Source organism: Pelodiscus sinensis, chromosome 20 (assembly GCF_049634645.1).
Source record: "Pelodiscus sinensis isolate JC-2024 chromosome 20, ASM4963464v1, whole genome shotgun sequence".
In the NCBI taxonomy this organism is placed as follows: domain Eukaryota; kingdom Metazoa; phylum Chordata; order Testudines; family Trionychidae; genus Pelodiscus; species Pelodiscus sinensis.
Genome location: NC_134730.1, coordinates 26,650,051 through 26,671,620, shown reverse-complemented (window position 1 = coordinate 26,671,620; position 21,570 = coordinate 26,650,051). Strand labels below are relative to the sequence as shown.

Genomic DNA, 21,570 nt, shown 5'->3' with positions numbered 1-21,570 from the left:
AGGGCACTGCGGCGGTGCAGCGTCTGCACTAGGGCACTGCGGCGGTGCAGCGTCTGCACTAGGGCACTCCGGCGGTGCAGCGTCTGCACTAGGGTACTGTGGCGGCGCAACATCTGCACTAGGGCACTGCGGCGCTGCAGCCTCTACACTAGGGCACTGCGGCAGCGCAGCGTCTACACTAGGGCACTGCGGCGGCGCAGCGTCTGCACTAGGGCACTGCGGCGCCGCAGCCTCTACACTAGGGCACTGCGGCAGCGCAGCGTCTGCACTAGGGTACTGTGGCGGCGCAACATCTGCACTAGGGCACTGCGGCACCGCAGCCTCTGCACTAGGGCACTGCAGCGGTGCAACATCTACACTAAGGCACAACGTCTACACTAGGGCACTGCGGTGGTGCAGCGTCTGCACTAGGGCACTGTGGCGGCGCAACATCTGCACTAGGGCACTGTGGCGGCACAACGTCTGCACTAGGGCACTGCGGTGCTACAGCATCTGCACTAGGGCACTGCGGCGGTGCAGCCTCTGCACTAGGGCACTGCGGCGGTGCAGCGTCTGCACTAGGGCACTGCGGCGGTGCAGCCTCTGCACTAGGGCACTGCGGCGGTGCAGCGTCTGCACTAGGGCACTGCGGCGGCGCAACATCTACACTAAGGCACAACGTCTGCACTAGGGCACTGTGGTGCTACAGCATCTGCACTAGGGCACTGCGGCGCCGCAGCCTCTACACTAAGGCCGTATAGCTGCACAACGTCTATATTACAGTGGCCCAGCATCAACAGTAGGTAGGGGCATTACAGCATCCAAGGTGACACATGAGCCCGTGCTGGGTGCAAATCATCTCTTGCTGCATTTGCCCACAGAGGCTAGGACCAGCCAGCTTGGAGCAGACCCATGGGCCACCCATCTGAGCCACCTGTGTGTGACGTAGCCGTCACCAGCCACTTCTGAGGCAGGAGCCAGAAACCCCACAGAAGGCAGATATGCAGCCATCCGCTCCCACTGAGGTCTCACCCTAATCCCTAAGGGCATGGCTGCACTGGGGAGTTATTTCCAAATACTCCCCTTATTTCCAAGCAACAGGGAGAGCATCCGCACAGCAAGCCTGGTATTTCGAAACAAGGGGCTGGTCGTTTGAAATAACTCCTGCTTGTGGAGAGGAATAAGCTTATTTCGAAATAGTTATGTCGGGCGTTATTATGTTGAATGAGTCCTGTGGGGGAGCAGGAAAGGGCGGGACCAGGAGAAGGGCCGCCTGTGCTTCCTTCCCGGCAGAGGCCGAGTTATACACAGTGATGTGAACGCTGCAGCCTGAGCAAGTACAAGCCCGTCTGTCCCCCTGGGACAGTCCTCAGGTGGCCAGCCTGTGCCGCCACGCGGCAACCCACGCCGTTAATTTTAGAGTGCCAGTTCCAGGACAGCTAGCAGGTTTCCATGAGCCAGGCTAAGGGGCTTGCTCGGGGCTGCCGGGTTTACAGACTTCCGATAATCCGGAACCTTTGGGACCTAGGTGGTGCCAGATTATCAGATATGCCGGACTCTCAGGACGTACTATAAGCTGGTTATATATATAGGCTACGTCTAGACGGGCATGATTTTCTGCAAATGCTTTTAACGGAAAAGTTTTCCATTAAAAGCATTTGCAGAAAAGAGCGGCTAGATTATCACGGACGCTTTTCCGCAAAAGCACTTTTTGCGGTAAAGCATCCCTGCCAATTTAGACGCGGTTTTGCGCAAGAAAACCCCGACCGTCATTTTGCGATCTGGGCTTTTTTGCGCAAAACAATACCGCATCGTCTACACTGGCCCTCTTGTGCAAAAGCATTTGCGCAAGAGGACTTTTGCCCGAACGGGAGCAGCAGAGCATTTCTGCAAGAACACTGACAATCTTACACGAGATCGTCAGTGTTCTTGCGGAAATTCAAGTGGCCAGTGGAGACAGCTGACAAATTTTTCCGCAAAAGCAGCTGCTTTTGCAGAAAAACTTGCCAGTCTAGACGCAGTCTATGCTGTATACATTATATACTGTATACAAAGTGTTCTTAACCCTTTTTATTGTACATACTGTATACAGTATACTGTGATGTTTTACTTTTTTTAACCCTTTTTTACCCTTTTCGCTTGGTTCAACTGCTGCCGCTGTTGCTTTGTGACTCGTTTTTTGCCGAAGCTCGCTCACTAGGCTCTTGTTATTTTGATCCTGGACTATCAGGAGTGCCGGACTATTGGATGCCAGACTATTGGAGTTTTACTGTAATAGGCAGGGGGAGGCTTTGCCTTCCCAAACCACCAGCCTGGCCCCACCCAGACTCCACCCCCAGAATGCCACCTGTAGGCAGACTAGGGACAACATGTTGCTGCTCCCGAGCACCCTCCGTCCCCATGCTCCCCATGCCAGGGAGTGCCCGCTGCCCCATCTCCATGTGGTGCTCCGGGTGGGGAGCGAGACCTGGGCAGAAGGGGCGGAGCTACCTCATCCCAATCTTCCCCCACCACCCACGGCTTACCACGCCCAGGCTCTATTCATACCCCCTCGGATAGTGTCAAGTTTGCCTATGAATTCCAGCCCTGCAGGTTCAAGCGGCAGGCTGTTTGTGAAGTGCTTTTGAAGTTAGCCTGTAACAGGAAAAACTTAAAAAACAGCCAGCACAGTGTTTCCCAATTGGTGCTCCGGGGAACCCTGGGGATCCGCGAAGTGAAAGCAAGGGTTTCACGAAGAGCCGGCACTCCCCCGCCCTGTTAAAGAGACAGAGCCATGGCGAGGGCTTTTTTTTTTTTTTTTGCTCAACGAAATGCGGCAGGGGCCTTTTTTCTAAAGGCAACTCTAGGGGTTCCGTGGCCAAATAAAATTGGGAAACACTAGTCTAGCAGCATCTTAGAGACTAACAAAACATGTAGATGGGATCATGAGCTTTCGTGGGCACAACCCACTTCTTCAGACGACTTTCTAGTCTGTTACTGATCACTGGTGTTTCCCTCAACCTCCCAGCTCCTGGAATTCAGTGGAGATGGGCCGATTTCAGCCTTTCTTTCTTAAAGGGAAAGTAAGGTGCTAAGTCTTTGTGGCAGCAGAGAAAGCCTCAAAATGAGACCTCACTCACCGAAAGCCTCCAAAAGCAGAAGAACAATACAAAGAGGGCCTCTCTTGTTTTTATAGTAATAGAGACGTAGCTGTGTTAGTCTGGTTTTGCTGAAACAAAAAACAGGACTAAGCAGCACTTTAAAGACTAACAAGATGGTTTATAGGTGATGAGCTTTCGTGGGCCAGACCCACTTCCTCAGATCAAATTATGGAAGAAAATTGGCATGACCATTTATACCAAAGGGATACAACCAAAAAAAGTGAACACATATAAAATTGACAAATCAGATTTTAGAACAGAGGCGGAGGGTGAGGGGGGCAGGTTAGTGGCTATGAGATAATGATATTAGGGGTGATAACGGGGGAAGCTATCTTTTTAATGGGCAAGATAATCAGCATCATCCATGTGCAGAATAAATGTTTGGGTGCACCACTGTGCATGCAAACGTACCCACCTATAGACTGTCATTCATGCTTCAATTTGACTCTTTACGCCGGGGTCTTAACAAAGATGCTAATTATCTTACCCATTACAAAGCTAGCTTCCCGTTATCACCTCTAATATCATCATTAGCTCACAGACATTTATCTCCCCCCCCCCCCCCCCCCCAGTTCTGAAATTTGATTTGTCCTTTTTATATGTGCTCACTTTTTTTTTATTGTATCCTTTGGTATATATGGTCATGCCAATTTTCTTCCACAATTTGATCTGAGGAAGTGGCTCTAACCCAGGAAAGCTCATCACCTAATAAAACATCTTGTTAGTCTTTAAAGTGTGACATAGTCCTGTTTTTTGTTTAAACCTAGCGGTGGGCGCTCCGCAAATCAGGTGGGTGGTTCTGCAATCTCGCTGGCGGGGCCACGCAAGCGCTCACCTTACCGGGCACACTGGGCCAAAGTCTGAGCCACCTAGAGCCGGCGGTGTCGGCCAAAGTCGAAGTCCAAGCGTTCAGCCCTAGGCAGGAGGGCAGTAAACTTGAGCCCGGCTGCCAGGCCTAAAACCGACAGGGTCTGATCCCAGGCCTCAAGTCTAAGCCAGCCCTGGGGACCCCATTACAAGGGGGGTCGTCATGACCCACTTTGGGGTCCAGCCCCACAGCCTGACAGCTGCTGCCTGAGTCTCTTTGTGCTCTGGGGTGGGAGACAGTTTGGCCCCCCCGGGGCCGGGAACGCGCTGACTAACTGGCTCTCTCCTCGCAGATCCATGTGAACATGACTCGGGAGGGACTCTCCAGCGTTAGGCAACCGGGGCCCCCTCCCCGCCTGCCACATGGCACGGAAAAGCAACGCCAGTCCCGTTTTGAATGGCGGGGAGGGGGGCTGTCCCTGTGACGCCGCCGCACCCCATTGGCCCTGGCCGAGCCATGACATCATCCCCGAATAAGTGATTAGCTCGGGGGGGGGGGGGGGGGTTGATCCGTTTCAATCCGGAGGAGAAACAAGCTGGGAAAGTGACACGCGATGGGCACCCGGGAGCGCAGCGCGCGGACAGGCTGAGGACTCCGGGAACAAAGCCCGGCTGGGAGCGGCGACGAGGTAGGTCCCCACGCGGCACAGCCCCACCGACCTGGGGAGGGGAGGGGGGCAGATGGATTCCCACGGGGGGGGGGAGGTGGTAGGGAGCCAGCTGTGTGCGGGGTGGGGCAGGTCCTGGCTGGCTGGCAGCAGAGTGTGGGGACAATAAGGGGGGGTCCCTCCATGGCTGCAGTTTGCCTATGAGATGGGGGGCGATCTGGGCTGCCTCTGGCTGGCCGGAGGGGTCACTCCTCGGGACCCGGGGCCGAGTCCGCCTCTCGCCCCCCGCTGTCCGGAAGGAGACGATCGCTGCGCGCACACAGCTCCACGTTCGCAGCCGCTGCCCTGGGCGCGGAGGCCGGGCAGGATGGCACCGAGGCGCCCCCCTTCCCCGGCCTAGGAAGCCGGAGATTCCCGGCCGCTCGGCTGGGGCGGGGGCTTGCGGCGGATCCTTCCCGCAGAGGCGCGGGGCTTTGTCTGCCTCGCCGGGCTCTTTAAAGCCGGGAGGGGCGGGGACCGGCGCGCTCTCGCCGCTGTTTTGGCTTTGCGCGCTGGGCGCCGAGCAAAGGGCAGGGGAGCGCGGCGCGGCGCGGTTAATGATTCCCCAGCGAGCTCGCCTGCGCCTGGCGAAGGAAGGGCCCCGCTGCGCGGCTGGGCAGAACTTGGCGCCCCGGGAAACTCGCGCAGAGGGGGCCGGTCCCGGCTGCTGCGCGGGGAGACAAGTAGGTGCCTTGGTCCTGGAGGGGGGCAGGCGGTGGCTGAGCCCAAGCGCTGCGCTTGGAGAGGGGCTTTCCGTGCAAGGGGCGGGGTTCTGCAGAAACTGGCCCCAAATGCGCCCCGGCCCGAGGGCTGGGCTGTCTGTGCGCGCCCTGCCCTGGAGACCCTCCGAGCCCGGGACGCGCTGGCGGGGCTGGGCTGCAGGAAGGGGCCATGGGCCCTCCGATTTAGGGGCCTCTTGTAGGCTGGGCCAGTTGAGCACCCACCTTCTCGGATTGGCCTGGGTCCCTCTTCTCGTTTTACGTTCCTCCCCCTCCCCCCCAATCTCAATGGCCAATACACTGCCCCCCACGCGTGCCCGGAGGTGCCTGTAAGAAGGGGCTATTCTTTGGGGCGCCCTGAGTGGCTCCCCCTTCCCCAGCGGGCAGAGGGAAATGTGATGGAACAAAGAGCCCCAGACCCGAGCGCACACAGGCCCTGCTGGGTTACCTCCCCCAGCCGCCCTGCCAAGCTGTGGCGGAGCAGTGGTTGCTCTGGTTTGTGGCTGGCTGGGGAGGCGGGCAGCGAGCGGCTCGTTCCCCTGACTCCGAATAACTCTGGCTAACTTGCTAACTCTGGCGTGGCTCCACGTTCCCCAAGCCTCCTGCACAACAGGCCCGTGGGCGGCGAGACTGTGCCGCGGGGCTCCGGCGGAGTGTATTTTTAAAACCCCTTCGCCCGTAGGGTAGCCCCCTCCTGGCACGGACCAGGCGAGCTGTGTTGCAGCCCCCCCCGGCTGGTTGCGAGGTCGCCAGGTTTCGCCTCGAGCAGCCAACCCCTCTTCCAACACATCCCCTCTCCTCAGCGGCCTCCACCTCTTAGCTGAGCCTGGCTGCACCCTTTGTGAACAGCCCATTGAACTGCTCTGAGGCCTGCCAGCTGGGGCAGCTCCCAGCCACCATGAATTATTTAGCTGGCTTCTCTTGGGAGGCCAGGAGGATTCAGAATAACTGCGGCCAGAACGCAGCCTCTGCCGTGTCCGTGCCGGGTCTGGCTAGCTACCGCGCAGGCCTTCGGGGCCAGCGGATTTTAGTCGGTGGGCACCAACACCTGGCAGGGGGCATGAGTAACCAGCTGATTCCTAGCCTGGGCTTGACTTTTCCACTGCTGGGCCAAGACTAGGACCCTGACTTTCAGCTGTGCAGGGGTAGGTTAAAATGCGTGTCATCCGCTAACCGTGTAGCCGACGCTCTCGGTTACACGGATACCCGCCGTGGCTCTGCACCAAAAGTACTTTAGGAGCCGGTGGGCTGGCAGGCTGGCTTGTGCCAGGTCCTAGCAGCTACCCCTGCTGTTGGTGCCGCATTAGTGTCACTCCTAAAGTACTTTTAATGCAGAGCTGCAGTGGGGCTAGCTGCTGGGACCAGTGCGAGCCAGGCCTGAGCCAGCTTACCTGCCCGCCGGCTAAAAAATGTACTGGCAGAGCCGCAGTGGCGGGGGAGGGGAGTTGCATGTCGTGGGTAGCTGGGTAATTGTTTAACTGCACACGCCGTTACATCCCTCCCCTGTTGTCTGCTCCTGGCAAACCGAGGCGCAGGACGGTCCCGAGCGTGGGGTGCCACTCTGCCCAGCGTGGCTGGGAGCTATTGCCGGACCTGTCCTCCAGGAATGGCCGAGTTGGGCGTGTTTCAATGTGGGGGTCACTGACAGGGGGCCCAGCCACCAAGCCCCATCTGCCCTTTGGGCTTGGCCCTGCGGGGGGATGCAGGCTTTCAGCCCTGCCCCCGGCTAGAGAACGAGCTCACAGCCGGAGCAGGGGGCAGCGTCAGCGTGGGAAGGGAGGGCAGAGCCGGGGCAAAGGGCTCTGGGGAGGGGCCAGCGCGTGACAGTGCTTGGGGTTGGCCCCTCCCTGCCTGGGAGATCCCTATGGATCTCTTCCAGGGATGCTCGGCGCTCACCCTCTGGGGTTGTCTCTGGCAGCTGATGCAGGACCACAGGGCCAGCCAGAGGGCGAAGGGAGCTAGACGGAGGCTTCTGCATCCTATTGGCTTTGTTAGAGCTGGGATCCCGGCTGCAGCCTGGGCTGTGCCGAGGCTCCGGGGGCTGGGCTCTTGCTTCATGGGCCCACGGCTCTCCAGGAGACGCAGCGAGTGCCCCGACTGCCATGGGGCGGGCGCTGGGCCTGGCGCTCTGCCAGGTAGCAGAGGGCTCTGCGCTCCTCTGCTTGGTCCAGGGCGGGGCCTTTGTGGCCAGTGACACGAGAGCAGGGACAAATTGGTGGCATGGCCCCTGCCGGTGTAAGACTCCTCCCTCCCCCCGGTTGTGAAAACGTGGCTGTAGCTTATGATGAGTGTAAATCTCCGGAGCACTTTACAAGCGCCCGTGCGATCCCTGTTGGCAGGTGGGGAAACTGAGGCACAGGGTGGGACATGACTGGCCCAAAGCCAGCCAGCAATAGAGGGGCAGATCTTGGGCCTTATCCACTAGGCTATGCTGCCGGCAGGGCCGCCTTTGGTGCTAGATCTCTGCTGCTCCTTGGAGTGTGGTTTTACTCCAGGTGAGGTCCAGAGTGAAGACGATTCAGTGCCTCTCTTGGCCCCCAGTGAAAGGGGTGTGTCCTCGTGTCACAGGCTGACCGAGCCTAACCGACAGGTCATAGGCTGGCATGGAGCAGACCTCTTGCCCTGGCATGGCACTCGGCTAGCCGCGCCCGGGCCCTGCGTTGCGGCAAGCGATTGGTAAACCAGTCTGGGTGGGTCCGGATGGAATCCAGGCTGGATTCTGCCTGGGAGCAGCCCTGGCATTCGGTGACTCAGGGAAACCCGCTCCTGACACTCCTGCCGTGACAGCGGGTTAGTGTGCCCGGGCTGGGAGTCAGGAGGATTTCTGCTGATGGTTGCGTTCTGGGTCCCATTGTTCTGTGCCTTTGTTCTGAGCAGAAATTGTGATATGGGGCCTGGGAGTTAATCAGTGCCCTGGTGAGTCATCCCTGAGCACTCCCCACTGCATTGTGTTGCCTTGCAGTGGTCTTGCACCCACAACCAAATATGGGGATGCAGCAAAGACACTGGCCAGTATCTGCTATCTTAGGGGATGGTGTAAGAGGTATTTAAGGAATAGCTTTTCCCCCAGGGAATGCTTTCTCCTCAGCCCTCCCGCTCCCACCACTGATTAGAGCTTGGCTCATGCCCTAACGCATGAGCGTTTCTAGCCTTTCCCAAACTCCTGTTATCCCGAGTTTCATCAAAGACAACCTTGTCATTCGTAGAACTGCCCAGCCCCCTTTGGGAATCTCGCTAAGCTTGTCGGGGTGTTGGTATCTTGTGGCAGTGAGTTCCACAGGTTAACTGTGTCTGCGCGTGCTGGAGTATGCTGGCAAGAGCCAAGATCTGTGTGTCTCTCTGGCCAAGCACTCTAGATGGGGATCTAATTTCCCCTGCCTGCTTTGCAGTTGATGCTGCAGATGTTTCTCATAAATGCATTGAAGGTTCATCGTATCCGTTTCTTGGCAAAGGCTAGTCCTGGGTTGCAGCTTCTGTCTGCAGTGGGATAAGATAAACTCACCACTCCCCTCCTGCAGTTGTTCTGTATTGGTCGGATGCCTTGGTTGGGGTACGGCTCCGGTGTGCAGTCAGGCCCTGTACGGGGGTGGGAGGGTGTGAGCAGAGCGCCGTGTTGGATAGCACAGGACTGGTCTTGGACGCTTTCCCTCTTCCCGGTTTCAGCTGGGGCGCCCTCGCTGCAGCAGGACTGAGCAGCCCAGGTGAGCGTGACGGAGGAAAGGGGGGGGTGGAAACTCCCGTGATCCTGTAGCCTTGTGAAGCAATGCACAAGCTGGCGGCTCCAGTATCCAGCCAGCCGGCCTTGTTACACATGTCAGAGGAGAGTCATGGTGACGGGGCGAGTCAGAGCCGGCCTGTGCGAGTGCGTCAGGAAAACCCTGAGTCAACGCTCTCCATGTCGAGTGACTTCCGGCTTGTCGCCCCGGCCTGCCCTTCTCTGGCCCCGTGTGACAGCGTGCCGTCTGTGCAGAGGCGTGGGCGGAAGCCGGGGGAGGAACTGGCATAGACGTGGGGTTGGGAATTCAGAGCCCCTGGGTGCCAGTCCTTGCTCTGCCCCGGACTTGTTGACCGGCTGCGCCAGGTGCTGTACAGAAGTATTGGGCTGAACAGTCTCTTTCCCCAACACCTCCTGCAGCTGCTGGCACCGGTGTGACGTGCTCCCAAAGCAGACAGCTGCAAAAGGACACAAGGTACGGGCAGCGTGCCCTCTCGTTTTTGCCACCATATGTGGAATAAATTTTATGTGCATTAGGGCAGGTGCAGATGTGCACCACTAGTAGAAACACAAGTAGAAATTTTGCCACAGTGTGTGGAATAAATTTTATGTGCATTAGGGCAGGTGCAGGTGTGCACCACTAGTAGAAACAGTGGGCACTTTGCTTATTATCTGGGAGGCATTTGAATCACAAAGGCCTTTTGCCCCGAGTCCTGCCCAGCTTGCTTGCAACTCCCTAACGCCGGCACGGGCTTTTAGATGCAGAAAAATGGTGGTTGTGGCATTTTTTAGAGCAAGTTGCAGGGCAGGGGGAGCTTCAGAAAGAACAAGGTTGTGAACCCCGGACTGGAGAGCAAATTCAGCAGCCATGAGTCAGGGGAGGAAAGGGGGGGGAGGAGTGTAACTGACCGAGCAGATTAATCACTGCTCCCCTCTGACCCCTCTCACTTCCTACTCCCCTGCTTACAAGCCACCCGCCCTCTGAAAGGGGTTTTGGCCTCCTGCCCTGCCGAGCGCGGCTGTGCCCGGGGAGGGCGGTTGGAGCCATCTGACCCTGGACGCTGGCGTGGCTTTTCCGTGGCTCAGGTTACTCTTGCTCTTTCTCTGCGGCGTCCGAGGGGGCAGGCGGCTGTGCGGCTTCTCTCGGCTTTGTAGAAAAGCAGCCGCGGGCGGGAGCGTCGTGGGATCTTGGCTCCTTTTGCGCGGCATAAGAAGCCGAGAGAGGGGCTCTTTCTTTTCACCCCTTCCCGGCAGAGGCAAGCCAGCCCTTCCGTAGGGGGGCTGGAGCGCTCCGGAAGTACCAGCTAGCACAGTTTCTTCTCCCACTCGACAACCCCACCCCCCCCCCGTCTTCCCCAACTATCTCTGGAGCGAAGCTTGACAGAGGAGACGGCATCCGGCGCCTAGGCAGGGGCTTGTTCTGAGCCTGTAGCAGGCTGCTGGCCATGCTAGTCAGTAACTCTTGGGTCTCCAGCTGCCTCGGCGCCAAGCCTTCAGAGTCTCTTATGGCTGCTCAAGAAACCAGCTTGTCCCAGAATGAGCTGGGGGGGCCGAGTCCCCAGCTGGCCTAACTCAGTGGCTTGTCAGTGACGTGCACCAGCTGGGGAGCTGGCCGGGGGCCTCTCTCTGGTTTATGTAAAGCCCAAGGCCAGTCGAAATGGGGCCCGGAATCCGGCAGAGGCGAGCGCATGGGCAAGCGTGTAATCCCCCCTGAGAACCAGGCAGGGAAATTTGATTAGAAACCGACGAGTCTGTTTTCCCATCCCTTGTAGCTCCTTTTGGCTGGAGAAAGGGCGAGAACCAAGCAGGCTTGGCGTTTATAAGGAGGCGCTAGTGACTGATGAGCTAGTACAGGTTGCACCTCCCTTGTTGGCGCCCTCGGGACCAGATAACGGGAGGTCTCCTGATACCAGCCCTTAGCCCGCTGCCCCTTCTCGCTGCCGTCTCCTTCGGCCCGGCTGGGCTGTCTGCAGGTCAGCCCTGGCTCCACTGCCGGCTGCTGGCACGCAGCTCCAGCCCCGCTGCCGAACAGCACGGTGCCCGATGGGTCTGCCACAACCTCAGCCCCACTGCCGGGCAGCAGGCAGCCCCAATTGTGACACGGCCACTGCCACCCGGGATACTGCGGCCCCGGCACCATCCAGGCTGACACGGCCCGGGCAGACGTCCGCGCTTGGGCTGCCGGGTGGCAGACAGCCCCCATTGCGCCCCGCTGCTAGCAGACTCACAGGGTTGCACCGGGCTCCCAGCCGCCAGCCCTCCTGCTCCGGGGCGCTCTCATCCGGGAGCATCCGTGGTCATGCCGGATCAGAGGATCCCGGATTTGGGAGGAGCAACTTGTAAGGATTATTGGGCACCCCAGGAGGGGGGGAGGGGGATCATGCCCTCGCTTCAGTACCGAGCACAGCACCTCTATGCAAAGCCTTGACTAGGGCCTGGAGAGCGGGGTGTTCAAATCGCTGCTTGACCGCAAGCTTCCTGTGGCAAGCCAGTTAGCGTCTGTTTACACTGGGTGGAAGCACCCCCAAAACCTGGCCCGGAGCCGGGGGCCGCTGGCCCTGAGCCTCGGAGCCGGGGGCCGCTGGCCCTGAGCCTCGGAGCCGGGGGCCGCTGGCCCTGAGCCTCGGAGCCGGGGGCCGCTGGCCCTGAGCCTCGGAGCCGGGGGCCGCTGGCCCTGAGCCTCGGAGCCGGGGGCCGCTGGCCCTGAGCCTCGGAGCTGGGGGCCGCTGGCCCTGAGCCTCGGAGCCGGGGGCCGCTGGCCCTGAGCCTCGGAGCCGGGGGCCGCTGGCTAAAACACCGGCGCGCCAAAGAGCAAGGGGCGATGTTTGGGGCTCAGGCTCTCGCCCGGACTCTGAAACCCAGAGTGGGGGAAGGGCGCAGAGTCGGCGTCTACACAGCGGTCAGCCCTGCAAGCCCGAGTCAGTGGATCCGGGTCTTGAGACGCGCGCCGGTGCGGCTTTTCTTTGCGGTGTGGCTGTTCCTTCGGCAAAGGGAGGTGCCAGCCCCGGGGTGGCGCATTCGCAATGAGCGTGGGAAAGGTCTCTGGCCCGCGTGATCCAGGCTAGGACCCCCAGCCCGTCTTAGGAGGATGGATACGTATGTTAGCGGCGTGCTCCGGCACCGTAGCCACGGGGGACGTGCAAGGACCGGCCGTGACGGGTGGATCAATTCCTCTGAACTGCCTGGGAGAGGCAGGCAGTTGGCAAGTTCCTTGGAACTAATTTTTCGTCCCCTTTCAAAGGATGCTGGAGAGGGGAGGGAGGGGCAGCCGTGCCCGGAAGAGCTTTGGGCCGGAGTAGTTGGCGGCGGGCGGGGGAGCGAGTGTCTAACGGGTTATTGTTTAACGGGGGCAGAAGCTGGGAAACCGTTGGAGCCTCGTGAAGCAAGAGCGGCGAGATGGAAGTGATTGCAAAGCAGGAAGTCTCCCCTGCTGAGCCATGGAGCAGCCGTGGCCACAGCGTGGAGTGTGTCTGGGGGGGGGGCTCCGTACAGCAAGAAAACCCTTTCCCCTGGCCAGCTGTCCCGGCTCCGACTCCGGCTCCGGCTGGGGAGGAATTCAGAGCCTCAATTTCCTCCCAGCGCAAATATCTCCACTGCGGTTTCATAGCCCCACAGCCTGTGCTGGTAGATACAGGCCTGTCGGGGGACGGGAGGGGGGGTAGCTTGCAGTGTAGCTGTATCTTGTCGCTGCGGGGGAAGCAGGGGAACCCCGTAATGGGACAGGGCGGGCTGAGCTGGGACGCAGGGCAGGGGAGAACCTGCCCGGCTGGGGACGTGCTCACGGAGAAAGTGTCAGGACTTTGCTCCGGCAAATGAACCGGCCTTCCGAGGATGCCAGAACTGCTCGTGAGCATTCTCTGGGCACAGCCTGCCATGGGGATCTGCCTGTGGAGAGGTCTCTATGCCATGGTCCCTAGCAGAAAGGGGGGGGCGAGTCCCTTTACACGCTGCTGCCAGGCGAGGTCTTGCTGTCCCGAGCATGGCGGGGGTGCTGCACAGTGACACCGTCTCTCTGGGTCTGAGAGATGCCGACAGCTTGCAGCATTTCGCTGGCCAAGCAGCTGGGTCCAAATCTGGAGCATCCTATAGAAACCTGGGCGGGAAGGTGACTCGGGTGCCCGTTCGCTGCCCTGCGAAGGTGTGGGGGGGGCAGTTGCTGCCGCTCTGGGAAAAGCAGCTCCGTGGCTGGTGCTCCGTGGCTGGTGCTCCGTGGCTGGTGCGCCGTGGCCGAGCAAGGCAGGAGGGCGCAGGGCGGCGGGACGTGTCCCACCTTCCAAAGCCCAGCGCCATCTCTGGGCGAGGCCTCCAGCTTCTCCGGAGGTAGCAGAAAAACGCCCGGGAAAGGCGCACGAAGCTTTGCCTGCCGCGGCCTGTGGCAGCATGGGGAAGGCGTCCTGTGGCCCTGGGCTAGGATCTCCCGATGGCTCGGCTCCCAGAGCAGGTACAGGCTCCCTCGAGGATCCTCTGCGCGCAGGCCAGTTCCTGTCTGCCCTGCTGTGCGGTGCAGAGAGAACAGGGCTGGCGTGAAAGCCCAGCCGATTTATTATTCCGGTCACAGAGGCAGCAGCTCAAGTCCTGGCTCCATTACGCCAAGTGCGGCACCGACACCAAGCGAGAGCCCGGCCAGGCCCCACGCAGCCTTCCCCGCTGGCTGTTCAGACAAGGCTTTGCTGCCCCTCCAGACGGGATTGGAGAGCGTCTTGTTTCCCCTGCTCCTCCGGGGCGAAGGGACTTGCCCAAGGCACACGGGGAGTCAGTGGCAGAATCTGGAATTGAACCTAGCTCCTCCTGCCCCCAGTTCCTGAATCAAGAGAGCGTGTGCCTGACCCTGCTCACTGTGGGAAGCTGCTTCCCCACAGCACCCTGCAGACGTGGGCGGGACCTGGCCTGGAGGGGCCTTGCTCTTGGCCCACGGGGAGGGGCATTCCCGTGTGGCGGCCAGTCCTTGGTCCGTCTGTGGAGACGCCCCCTGGAGGGCTGACCGGAGAGCTGTTCCGAAGTACCCCAGAGCCGTCTCGACCCGGGGTGCGGCTGAGTTGGGCCGGGGCTGAACCGGCTTCATGACAGCAAAATGCTCCGTAACCCGGTGCCGATTTCCCCAGGCCTTGGAGAGTGAGAGAGCTGGAGCCGTTGCGGGCACCAGGCGGGTGAAGGGATCCCGAATGCCAGCTGTCAGAGGGGCTGCCCCACAGCTGGCGGGGGGGTTGTGCCTGGGCCCAGGGGCGGGTAGCAAAGACTCAGAGGCTGCCGGGATGAAACTCAGCAGGAACAGACGAACGAATGAGACCCAGTGCCAGGCCCAGGCCGCCCCACCCCCTCCCTGCTCAGGGTCCCGGCCCCACCCCCAGAGTCTGGTCCTTGTAGGGCTGGGTCTGCCCTGCTCTGTCACGCCCCTGCTTGGGGGGTGACTGCGACATGGCTCAGTCCATTGCCGGACGGGGCAGCCTCCGCCCCAGGGCTCTGCAGGGGGAAAGGGGGTGTCTGGACTGTGTGTGCTGAGTGCCAGGCTGGGGTACCAGGGCCAGGGTATCTGGGTTAATGCTGCAGCGCTGGGGGAAAGGGCACAGGACAGGCCCACGGCTGCATGGGCAGCAGCCACACGGCACAGAGGCCCTGCAGAGCGAGGTTGCAGCCTGGCAGTGTCTCGGGGCTATTGATTGCTCCTAAGGAAGCCTTCAGCGTCGCTAGCCCTGAAGGGGCAGGAGACTGTGAGCTAAACGCTAGGCAGGAGGCAGGCTCAGGTCGGCTACGCATCTCTGGCGCGGCTGGAGTCCGGGCCTGTCACGGCTGGGCCGGGGGAGCCTGTGGCCTTAATTCCCTCCCCCAGGTTCGGAGAAAGGAGCCTCTCTCCCGTAATGTGGGGGCAGGGTGGTATCTGCCAAAGCGTCTTGTCCCCCTTCTCTAGCCGGAGTCCCAGCAGCCCAGCCTCTGGGACTTGGCAGCACAGGAGTCGAGCGGTGGAAGGCCCGGGCCCGGGGAGGGAGAAAAGGGCGCAGGGGCGCCCCGCTGCATAGACTCCTGGCCCAGTCGGTGTGGGCTCCGGGCCGGCTCCTGTGTGCTGCTGCCAGGGACCCCGCATCGTGTCCAGAAACACCAGGAGTCCATCGCAGCCTGCTGGGGCGAGGGGGCCAGAGGGCCTGTCCCCTGAAATAGGGACAGATGTCGCCCATATTTCAAGCAGACATTCCGGGCCAGGTCTTGGGCAAGGCAGGAAAATTCACAGAAGCCCGTGACCTGGCCCTGACTTGTCCTAGAAATAGTCTTGACTCAGTGGGGAGCTCCGGGCAGCGTCCCCACACTGCCTGCAGCTGCAGGGGCCTGCTTGGGGCTCCGGGATTTCTCCCTCCACCGCAGCTCGCAGCTGCCGTGGGCTGAAGTCACAGGTTCCGGTCCACAGCCGCCGTGGGAAAACTCGTATGTCTGTGCGCGTGTGTGTATCGGTCTGTCCTTTCTCTCTCGATGCCCATCTGCATTGCAGGCCTGGCCGGCTTCTCTCTGCAGTGCAGCAGCTCCCCCCCCCCCCCGCCCCCCCCCCCCCCCGGCAAAACTGCTACCTCTGCACAAGCTGCTGAGGAGGGGGCTTGAAGCTGAGGGAGTCGGAATACAGAAGGGGGTGATGGCTCTGGGGTGAGCTCAGAGATGAGGGGGTTGGGGTGCAGGAGGGGGCCTCCAGGTTTGAGGAGGGGTTAGGTAGTAGAGGCTGGGGGCTGGGCTTTGAGTGGGGCTAGGGATGAAAGGTTTGGGGTGCAGATGGTGGCTTTGGATGGGGGGGTCAGAGAGGGACGGGGGGGGGGGGACTCAGGCTTCTGTGGCGCTGAGGCAGGCTGCCTGCCTGTCCTAGGGCACTGAGCTACACCCTGAAAACAGCCAGCAGGTCCCGCTCCTGGGGGGGTGGCTCCGTGGCATGTGCGGCTCCGTGGTCCTTCGCCTAGGAGCTGGACCTGGTGTCCTGGCCGCTTCCCTGCAGGCCCCAGAAAAGAGTTGCCCCAGCTGTGGCTGAAGGGACAACTTTGGCCCGGAGGCCTTGCGCAGAGACGAGAAGGGCGGAACTTTGCCTGAGGACGCCGGAGCCCCCGTGTGCTCCCATCCCCTGACTCCAGCATCTGCCTGGATAGTGAGGGTGCCGCACAGGGCAGGGGCGTCTGCAGGGGAGAGCTGGCACCGAGCCACATCCCCGCTGGCGAGGGAGCCCGGCCACGTTGGCTCTGACCCAGGGGATCCCCTTTCCGCTGGTGGCTCCACGTGACCGAGCCAAGGAATCCGGTGCACGTGGCCCGAGGGGGGTGGAAGCCGGCTGAGCTGGGAGCTGGAGCCAACACGGGGAGAAGCTTGGATGCCTCTTTCTGCCCCAGCCTGCATGGCTCCTTGTGCCGATCCCCGCCCGTGCTGGTTGGCAGGGGCAGCGACTGGTCTGGCGCTGGCTGCCCCGCTCCTTCAGGGCTCTCGTGCCCCCCGGGACTGGGGGGCAGGGCCCTGGGCATGGGGGGCCCGGCTTAGGCTGCTCCCAGCCCCTGGGAACCAGCAAGGGAGCTCTGGGCATGCTGCAAACGCAGCTCCCTCATCCGGCTCTCTCGCCTTGGCCCCTGTGCTGCGGATCTCAGGCCCGGTCCAGGCAGGGGACGTTTCCGCCACGGCAGCTGCCCCAGGGGCTCAGAGCAAGCCTCGGCCCTGGGGTTTAAACCCGGCCTTGCTGAGGGCTCCGTGCCCCAGCCCGGTGGGGGAGCCGGGCCCATGTCAGTGCTGGGGGGTCCGGGCCAGCTTGCTGTCCAGGGAGGAGGCTGTCGCTGGGGGTTCTTGGCTAGCTCCCAGCGTGGGGAGTGTGGGGCTGGAATGGCTAAGAACCGGGTTGTGGGGAATTCCCATTCCATGGGGCGGCTGCAGGTGGCGTGCCAGCCTGCTGTGACGAGCCCCACGACATGGGGAGCTGGGGGGGGGTGACAGGTCAACCAGTACACGGGTGGGGCTTGCTGGTTCCGGTTAACCGGTGACCCGGGGGGGCTGGAGGGGGGCTGCCACCGACGGGCTGCTCTCGCCTCCAGAGCAACCTCTGTCCACAGGGAGCCCGGGCGCCCCGCAGGTGGGAGGGGGGCTGCTCTGAGGGGGGCTGGAAGCTCCCTCCCTTTTAACTGACAGATCGGGGGGGGGGAGGATTTCACATCCCTACGTCTTCCCAGACCCGTCGTCCTGCCGCCCCGCCAACCGCGAGCCCCTTTCCCTCCCGTGGAAGGCGACTGGCTGGTTCCGAGCCGCCTGGCGCAGCCCTCGGCTCGCGGGGCCTCTCGGCACCTTTCCAGCCTTCCTCGCGCGCTTCCTGCCGTCTGTTTCCAATTCGTCCCCGCGGCCGCGCCTCGCCGCCGGCTTTCGTGGGGAAAAATCCAAAGCATTTTCGCCATGTGGCTTCCAACAAAGCCGCCACCTCGCGACCCGCCCTCGGGGAGAGGCGCAGGGCCAGAACAGGGGGGAACCGCCCTGGCCCTACAGACCGGCCACTTCTGCACTGGGCTCTTGTTTCGGACTTCCTCAAAACCTCTCCTGGGGCTCCCTGCCTCAGTTTCTCTTGTTCTTCTCCAGCCCGGAGCATGGATTGTCCCCGCATGGCAGCTGAACGCTCCGTCCCTGTATTGTGCGTGGCCCTCTTATGCTATGGTGGGCAGGACGACTGGTTCTTCCCCCCCGTAATCGGGATGGAAAATGTATCCCATCCCAGCACCCTCGATGAGCTGACGGAGCAGGGAGCCCCAGTTCTGGGGTGGAGCGCAGCGGCTCCTCCACAGACCCAGCGGTACTGGCCGTTCAGCACAGGAAATAGAGACGAGCCCTGTTTCCAAGTTTCTCCCCCTCCCCACGCTCTGGCATCTGACACCCCCTGCTATTAAAGGAAGTGGCCTGGGAAGGAAAGGAGCTCGGTGGCGGAGGGCGGCCGTCTGGGCTGTGCAAAGCTCCCCTGTGTCAGTTGGGGGGCGGTTCTGGGGGGTATCAGTTGCAGGGAGGGGGCAGGGGAGAGCCTCTTGAATTCACTCGCGCAGGGCGCTGAACTCAAGCCAGCGCATTCCAGCAGCAAATGCAGGTTTCCTGGCCCCGGGGGGCTGAGCAGGAAACAGGCTGGGAGCAGCTCTGGGTTGTGTCGGGGACGGGGGGGTGCGGGGGGGGTATTCTAGCGCAGTCTGCGCTTTGAGGGGTGCAAAGGGAAGTGCTCCTGGCACGGCCGCGGCCTGCGAGATACGGGGGAGCAGCACGGCGCGCTCTCCGCCCCCCAGCCTAACCCGCGTCCTCTCTTCTCTCCGTGTAGGTGAGCGCTGCTGGGGAGGACCGCGAGGCCTCGCCGCCCAGCTCCGGGCTCTAGGGGGCACCGCCCAGCCCCCCCTTGCCGGGACAATGCCGATCCTGAAGCAGCTCGTCTCCAACACAGCCCACTCCAAGCGGCGCTCGCGGGCCGACCTGACGGCCGAGATGATCAGCGCCCCGCTGGGCGACTTCCGCCACACCATGCACGTGGGCCGCGCGGGGGACGCTTTCGGGGACACCTCCTTCCTCAACAGCAAGGCCGGCGAGCCGGAGCCCCCCGCGGAGTCGGGCTCCTCCAAGCCCGGCTTGTTGTCGCGCAAGTTCCGCAGCAGCAAGCGCTCGCAGTCGGTCACCCGCGGCGACCGGCGGGACATGCTGGGCTCCCTGAGGGACTCGGCCATCTTCGTGAAGAACGCCGTCTCCCTGCCTCAGCTCAACGAGAAGGAGGCGGACAAAAGCGCCGGGAAGCTGCCCAAGAGCCTCTCCTCCAGCCCCGTGAAGAAAGCCCCGGAGGAGGCGGCGGCCCCGGAGCAGACGCTGCGTGCCAACGGTGCCGCCGCCCGGCCCCAGAGCCCCAGCCTGGACGAGCGCGATTTCGGGGACCTCACGGAGCTGCCCGTCGTGGTGCCGAAGAGCAGCTATGGCATGAAACATGCCGAGTCCATCATGTCCTTCCACATCGACCTGGGGCCCTCCATGCTGGGGGATGTGCTGAGCATCATGGACAAAGACGAGTGGGACCAGCAGGAAGACTTGGGTGCCATGGTAACGGAGGAGCCCTGGAGGGATGGAGGCCCGACCCGGGTACCCGCAGCCCACCAGCTCATCCGGGAAGGGAATCCGGATTCCCTACCATCGGCACCACCCTGCCAGGACGAGAGCAGAGCTGTGGCCTCCAGCCTGGGCCCCGCCCGTGGCCCGCTCGGCAGGGACAGCCACTCGTTTTCGGCACAGGAACGCCACCCGTCTCCCGCAAGACAGAGCTACGGGGTCCCTGCAGATGCCGGGCACGGCCCTCCCAAGCGGCCCGACAAGGAGTTCTCCTTCGCGGATGAGGAGGATGACGAGATCCGAGTGTAGCAAGGCGAGACTGGTGTTCGTTTGCGGTAGCTTGGGCACACGAAGGAATAACCGGCAACTGACTGTGTCAGAAGAAATAGCACCGGGAAATACTTAACTCCTAACTCCTCTTCCTTTCCCCACAGACTGCAGACAGAGTCCTGTCTGCTCCTCGGCTGTCCCTCTGGGGACTGTGAATGAACCTGTGGAACAGGAAGATGATAAATGTTAAAGGGTTTTTCTGAGGTTGTTGCGGGAGAGGGAGGAACTTGGGTTTAAAGTCCGAGGATTACGTGTCACAGCCTCTCCCTGTACGGCTCTACGAGCCAGGGGAGAACAGCAGTCGGGAGCTGGCCCGAGGCTGCTCGCCACGCGGGAGACGGTTACTTTCCCCGAAGAAAACTCCAGCGCTTCCAGCCAGGGGGAAATTTACTATCGTTTCCATTGGACTTTGGCTAGAACCGCGATTGCCTGCCCACATCAAGCGATATAGAGTTGAACTACAAGGAACAGGCTTCCAGCTCGAGGGCCCTTTGGCATCTCTAGTCTCCCCCCTGTGTTTTTATTGGGCTCTGATTTGTACTCGGCCCGCTTTGTCACTGCGGAGGAGGGGACGTTCCAGTCGGACGGAGCGTGGCTCCGGAGTGGAGAATTCTGCATATTGTGGAGCGGAGCGGGATCGGAAAGCCAGCCGGTGCCAAGCCGGCAGACGCGTTAGGTTGCCGGCGTGTCTCTGGGGAGGGCCTGCAGCTCTAGGAGCAGTAGAAGGGTTTTAAAAAAAATGTTTGTATCTAATTTCCATTTTGTGTGTGTGTCCTGCTGCAGTGTCTTAAGGCCCACGGGCTCCCTGGAGCCTGTCCTAGCTGGTCCTATGTATTGGACCCCGACCTCATCCCAGATGGGCTGCTCTGGGAAAATCCCTCTTCTGGGATGCTGCAGCAGGGACATCTGCCATCCCATCCTCTCCCCACTGCCCAACCGGAACATCCTGGTACGATGCGGAGCGGTCGCCAGCGTGGCAGGGGGCCTGCCGCTGTAGCAGCAGGACCCAGGAGCTGGTGCTGGTACCAGATGTGTGGAGGGTGATGGCGGAAGGAACCTTCTGGGGCGTCCCGCTAGCCCCAGCTGTCTGGATGCACAGGGCTGGGGCAGAGATGTTGGCTGGCCCTCCAGCTGTTCTGTCCCTAGGCTGGCCTCAGCCCCAAGCCCACCGTGCCTTTCCTGTGCAGCGCGGACGGATGGGATGCTGTGGCCGGGCAGTGGCGGGGTGAGACCCAGCTGCCCTCTGGGGGAAGGAGGGTAGCCCGTGATCTTGGACGTAAAGCTTAGGGGGGCCCTGCTTGGCCCCTCGCCCGGCCTGCCGTGGGGGCTGATCTCTGTGCCCGTGGGCATGATGGGCGTGGCTCCGCTTCCTGGAGGCCAGCAGGCTGGGAATGGGCAGCGGGCGCGAGAGGTAGAATCACTCTCCCTGCCCCATCTTCTCCCCGGGGTGACGGCCCCTGTTCAGACACGCCCGAGCGGCCAGGTGCAGCCTGACCAGGGTGCGGAGTCCGTCGGCTGCAGCGATGGGCCCCTGCCCTTCCTTCCGTGCACTCGTGGGTAGCAATAAAACACTAACGGGGACCTTTTCTAACTTATTTTCTTTTCTTTTTTTTTTTTTCCAACTTAATTTTTGTGCTCAATTTCCCCCTGCCCCACCAGGAGGGAGCAGCGGCTGGATATCCTGCAGCGTGCCTGCCCGGCGCGCTGGGAGCTGTACGGCGCAGCCGAGCAGAGGATGTTGGGGGGGGGGGGGGATTTTATGATGTATGTAAAATGCAGAACAGAATTAAACAGTAGTGAAAGCAGAGCCTGGCTCCTGGGGGGGTCTTTGCAGTGCCGGGCTGGCGGGGGGATGGGGGGCATGGTCTGTCACACTCCAATCGTAAGCCCTGCTTGGGCAATGTGTGGGCGGGGCGGAGGGGGTTGGAGAGATGCTGAGTATCCAGTTGGTGCTTCCATGCCTCCTGCTGCCGTCCCCAGGGCTGCACACGCATCCACCCGCTCTGCTCCCAGATACGTTGCATCTCTCTGCTGGAGTGGGGAGCCGGCCTCTCGCCGGGCCGCCCTGTGGGGGGAGAGAACCGCCAGGCTGATCCTGCCTGTGGGGCTTTCTCCTG

At 61.6% G+C, this 21,570-nt stretch overlaps 1 protein-coding gene across 4 annotated transcripts; it reads left to right on the top strand.

The window, feature by feature from the left end:
- Positions 1-4,460: 4,460 nt before the first annotated feature.
- CDC42EP4 (CDC42 effector protein 4) lies at positions 4,461-21,260 on the top strand. Of its 4 annotated transcripts, none has more exons than XM_075904024.1 (2): positions 4,461-4,615; positions 18,357-21,260. In XM_075904024.1, exon 2 carries the CDS (start codon positions 18,443-18,445, stop codon positions 19,430-19,432), a length of 990 nt encoding a protein of 329 aa, XP_075760139.1. In that variant the 5' UTR covers positions 4,461-4,615; positions 18,357-18,442; the 3' UTR covers positions 19,433-21,260. The 4 variants fall into 4 exon arrangements, with proteins under 4 accessions (XP_075760139.1, XP_075760141.1, XP_075760142.1 ...); XM_075904026.1 differs by lacking the exon at positions 4,461-4,615 and adding an exon at positions 4,772-5,316; XM_075904027.1 differs by lacking the exon at positions 4,461-4,615 and adding an exon at positions 8,634-9,053.
- Positions 21,261-21,570: the final 310 nt, after the last annotated feature.

Bases quoted from the DNA above. Each gene is read 5' to 3' on its own strand.
- CDC42EP4 (XM_075904024.1), top strand. From the start codon at position 18,443: ATGCCGATCCTGAAGCAGCTCGTCTCCAACACAGCCCACTCCAAGCGG.